Below are 4,527 nucleotides of genomic sequence, written 5' to 3'. Positions count from 1 at the left end.
ACCATGCCCAGCTAATTTTTGTATTTTTAGTAGATGGGTTTCACCATGTTGGCCAGGATGGTCTCGATCTCTTGATCTCGTGATCCGCCCCCCTCGGCCTCCCAAAGTGCTGGGATTACAGGCATGAGCCACCATGTGTGGCCCATATTTTTATTTTCAAACAATCTGATATGATAGTTTAACTGCAAACCCTGGGCTGTTGCAATACCAGAAGGTAGAGACCCTTAATTGGGGTGCCCAATTCTAATTGTGTGTTTTTTTTGTTTTTCGTTTTTTGTTTTTTTTGAGACGGAGTCTCACTTTGTTGCCCAGGCTGGAGTGCAGTGGCATAGTCTTGTCTCACTGCAACCTTCACCTCCTGGGTTCAAGCAATTCTTCTGCCTCAGCCTCCCTAATAGCTGGGATTACAGGTGCATGACACCATACCCGGCTAATTTTTGTATTTTTAGTAGGGACTGGGTTTCACCATGTTGGCCAGGCTGGTCTCGAACTCCTGACCTCAGGTGATCCACCTGCCTTGGCCTCCCAAAGTGCTGGGATTACAGACATGAGCCACCGCGGCCAGCCCTAATGTTCTTGAAGAATTTAGGTGAAGGGTATTTCAGCTGTAAGTTGAGGAGTTCAAAGACACTGCATAGGTAAGGCAGTATTATGTGACTGGTTAATTCCTACAGTGACCATCAAATGTGTCTTTGAAACAATATTCCTTGGCCAGGCATGGTGGCTCATGCCTATAATTCCAGCACTTAAGGAGGCCAAGGCAGGCGGATCACCTGAGGTCAGGAGTTTGAGACTAGCCTGGCCAATGTGGTGAAACCCCATCTCTACTAAAAATACAAAAATTAGCCGGGCATGGTGGTCTGTGCCTGTAATCCTAGCTACTAAGAAGGCTGAGGCAGGAGAATCGCTTGAGCCCAGGTGTCATAGGTTGTAGTGAGCTGAGATCGTGCAACTGCACTCCAGCCTGGGCAATGGGAGTGAAGAAAAAAAAAAAAAAAAAGCTGTTGTATTTTGACCGGATGTACTATCTACTTCTTTAATAGTTTGTGCTTTATGATAGTGTGTGCTTTGTAATAGTATGTACTTAACTCAGAGGATGTTGCTTTTTATTCCAGATTCCCTAGCCATTTTGTCCATCCTACCTGCTCTTCTTATTCCCCATCATGTGCATTTCTTCACTTGCCAGATTCCCATTTAAATAAGACATGTATGAAGAACTATGAGAGCAAGAAGTACTCGGATCCTAGTCAGCCAGGCAATACAGTACTTCACCCAGGAACTAGACTAATACAAAAGCTACACACATCCACTTGCTGGCTGCGAGAGGTTCCTGGCAAACCTCAGCTGGAGCAAGCCCCAAAACATCCACAGGTAACGAGCCCTCAAGCCACAAAAGAAACTGGCACGAAGATTAAAGAAGGCGAACAATCTTATAGACAAAAAATCATGGATGAACTTAAATATTTTTACAATGGATTCTACTTACTTTGGATTGATGCCAAAGTTGCTGCCAGAATGGTTTGGAGGCTGTTGCATGGACAGGTCCTGACCAGACGAGAGAGACGAAGGGTAGGCAAGAATCATATTTGAAAAAGAAAATGTGAAATTAAAATGAACTATTTGGGAATTCAACTATTTAAATTCAATGTAAACTTCATCTTAAAAATCCCAGAGTAGGAATAACAACTGCTGGTGAGAACCAGTTTCTTGTCTGCAACTGACTTACTGTACAACTTTAGTCAGTATTCTGGAATTTGTTATATATTTTCCTGTAGAACGGTTTTTAAAAAAACTTTTATTTTTTATTTTTTAACGGTTCAGGGGTACATGTGCACATTTGTAGAATGGTTATGTTTTTTTAAATTTTTCCAAGAAGTTGAGAGGCTTCATGTTTCAACTGTTGTTAATATATTAAGCAGATGCATTTTAAAACCCAATTTTGGCTGGGCACGATGGCTCACACCTGTAATCCCAGCACTTTGGGAGGCCAAAGTGGGCAGATCACTTGAGGTCAGGAGTTTGAGACCAGACTGGCCAACACAGTGAAACCCTTGTCTACTAAAAAAAATACAAAAATTAGCCGGGCATGGTGGCATGTGCCTGTAGTCCCAGCTACCCAGGAGGCTGAGGCAGGAGAATGGCTTGAACTTGGGAGGCGGAGGTTGCAGTGAGCCGAGATTGTGCCACTGCACTCCAGCCTGGAGTGAGACACCGCTGCAAAAACACAAACAAACAAACAAACAAAAAACACTTTTAAGTGATACAATGCTATTAAAGTATGGACCCTCTAACATAGATGAAGTCTAGGAGATGCCAATAATATTTTTATTGTCGTAGACTTCCTTTAAGATATCCCATAAAAATTGCTTCAGAGCTATGGTAAACAGGAAAACCCTGCCTTTTCATTTTTATAAACAGCTGCAGAAAACCTGTCTTGGGTTTTTAACACTTTAAGAACTAAGCTGAGCATGGCACATAAGCCTATAATCCCAGCTCCTTGGGAGGCTGAGGTGGGAGGATTGCTTGAACCCAGGAGTTTGAGGCCACACAGGGCAACACAGCAAGACACTACCTCTTAAAAGAAAGAAAATGAACCAAGACAGGGTTTTTTTGGTTTTGTTTTTGATTTTTGTTTTTGGCATGCCCTAAAATAATGAATATTGCATATGCATTTAATTCTATAGCTGTTGAGAACTTGTGTTGATTTCTTCCGCCTGGTTCCATTTATGGTGTTCATAATTGTACCCTTCATGGAATTCTTATTACCAGTGTTTCTGAAACTCTTCCCAGAGATGTTGCCATCAACTTTTGAAAGTGAATCCAAAAAGGTATGTAGGATTTTTTAACTTTAATAAAATTTAATAAACTTTGTTAGAGGAGTTTTTAGGTTTACAGAAAAATTGGGCAGAAAGTACTACTTCTCCCCACCCCACCCCATCACAATTTCTCCTGTAATTAATATCTTGCGTTAGTGTGCTATATTGGTCATGATTAAAAAACCAATATTGATATGTTATTATTAAAGCTCATACTTTAGGGTTCACTCTTTATGTTGAAGCAGTTGTGTGGGCTTTGCAAATGCATAACTTCATGTATCCACCATCACAGTATCATACAGAATAGTTTCACTGCTCTAAAAATCCCCTGTGGGCCAGGCACAGTGGCTTACATCTGTAATTCCAGCACTTTGGGAGGTTGAGGCAGGTGGATCATCTGAGCCCAGGAGTTTGAGACCAACCTGGGTATCATAGTGAGACCCCATTTCTACAAAAAATGCAAAAATTAGTTGGGCATGGTAGCTCATGCTGTAGTCCCAGCTCCTTGGGAAGCTGAAGCAAGAGGATCGCTTGAGCCCAGGAGGTCGAGGCTGCAAAGACCTATGATAGTGCCACTGCACTCCAGCCCGAGTCACAGAGGGAGACCCTGTCTCAAAAAAAAAAAAAAAAAAAAAAAAAAAACTCCGTGCTCCACCTATTTGTCCCTCTCCCTTCCTCCCCCAACCCATGGTAGCCACTGATCTTTTTATTGTCTCTGTAGTTTTGCCTTTTCCAAAATGTCATGTACTTGGGATCATACAGTGTGTAGCCATTTTAGATTGGCTTCTTTCACCTAGCAATATGCATTTCAAGTTCTTTTCATGGCTCAATTCTTTTTATCACTGAATGATAGTCCATTGTGTGGCTGTACCACAGTTTGTTTATCCATTCTCCTATGAAAGGACACCTCGATTGCTTCCAGGTTTTGGCAATGATGAATAAAACTGCTATAAACACTTATGTACAGGTTTTTGTGTGGATGTAAGCTTTCAACTCATTGGGGTAAATACCTAGGAGAGTAATTGGTGGATCGTATGGTAAGACTATGTTTAGCTTTTAAGAAATTGCTAAACTGTCTTCTGAAGTGGCTGTATTATTCTATATTCTTACCAGCAAAGAATGAGAGTGCCAGCATTTGATGTTGCCAGTGCTCTAGACATTGGCCACGGAACAGGTGTGTAGTGTGGTATCTCTGTTGTGATTTGCAATCTCCTGATGTCACATGATGTTGAGTATCTTTCCTGTGCTTATTTACCACTTGTGTATCTTCTTTGGGGAGGTGTCTGTTTAGATCTTTGGTTGACTTTTTTTTCTTTTTTGACAAGAAGTCTTGCTCTGTCACCCAGGCTGGAGTGCAGTGGTGCAATCTCAACTCACTGCAACCTCTGTTTCCCGGGTTCAAGTGATTCTCCTGCCTCAGCCTCTCGAGTAGCTGGAATTAAAGGCGTCCACACCGCGCCCAGCCAATTTTTGTATTTTTAGTGGAGACAGGGTTTCACCATGTTGGCCAGGCTGGTCTTGATCTCCTGACCTCACGTGATCCGCACACCTCAGCCTCCCAAAGTGCTGGGGTTACAGGCATGAGCCACTGCATCCGGCCCTTTGGTTGACTTTTTAATTGTTTTTTTTTTTTTTTTTTCTGATTGTTATTTTGAGTTCTTTGTATATTTTGGGTAAAAGTCCTTTATCAGATATAATATGCAGATGTTTT

General features: G+C 41.9%; 1 protein-coding gene across 5 annotated transcripts in view; it reads left to right on the top strand.

Moving 5' to 3' along the window:
• Positions 1-4,527, top strand: part of LETM2 (leucine zipper-EF-hand containing transmembrane protein 2) — a 23,074-nt gene that overhangs the window by 4,725 nt on the left and 13,822 nt on the right. Inside the window, exons 3-4 of one of the 5 annotated variants that reach the window (XM_011960688.1) lie at positions 1,187-1,569; positions 2,685-2,828. In XM_011960688.1, coding sequence (XP_011816078.1) covers positions 1,210-1,569; positions 2,685-2,828 — 504 coding nt within the window. In that variant the 5' untranslated portion in view covers positions 1,187-1,209. Of the gene's footprint in view, positions 1-1,115; positions 1,570-2,684; positions 2,829-4,527 lie in introns of all 5 variants that reach the window. The other 4 variants (XM_011960690.1, XM_011960691.1, XM_011960687.1 and 1 more) reach the window with 4 other exon arrangements.

Source organism: Colobus angolensis, unplaced genomic scaffold (assembly GCF_000951035.1).
Source record: "Colobus angolensis palliatus isolate OR3802 unplaced genomic scaffold, Cang.pa_1.0 Scaffold52, whole genome shotgun sequence".
In the NCBI taxonomy this organism is placed as follows: domain Eukaryota; kingdom Metazoa; phylum Chordata; class Mammalia; order Primates; family Cercopithecidae; genus Colobus; species Colobus angolensis.
Note: the sequence above shows the minus strand (reverse complement) of the source record. Positions and strands in the feature narration are given on the sequence as shown.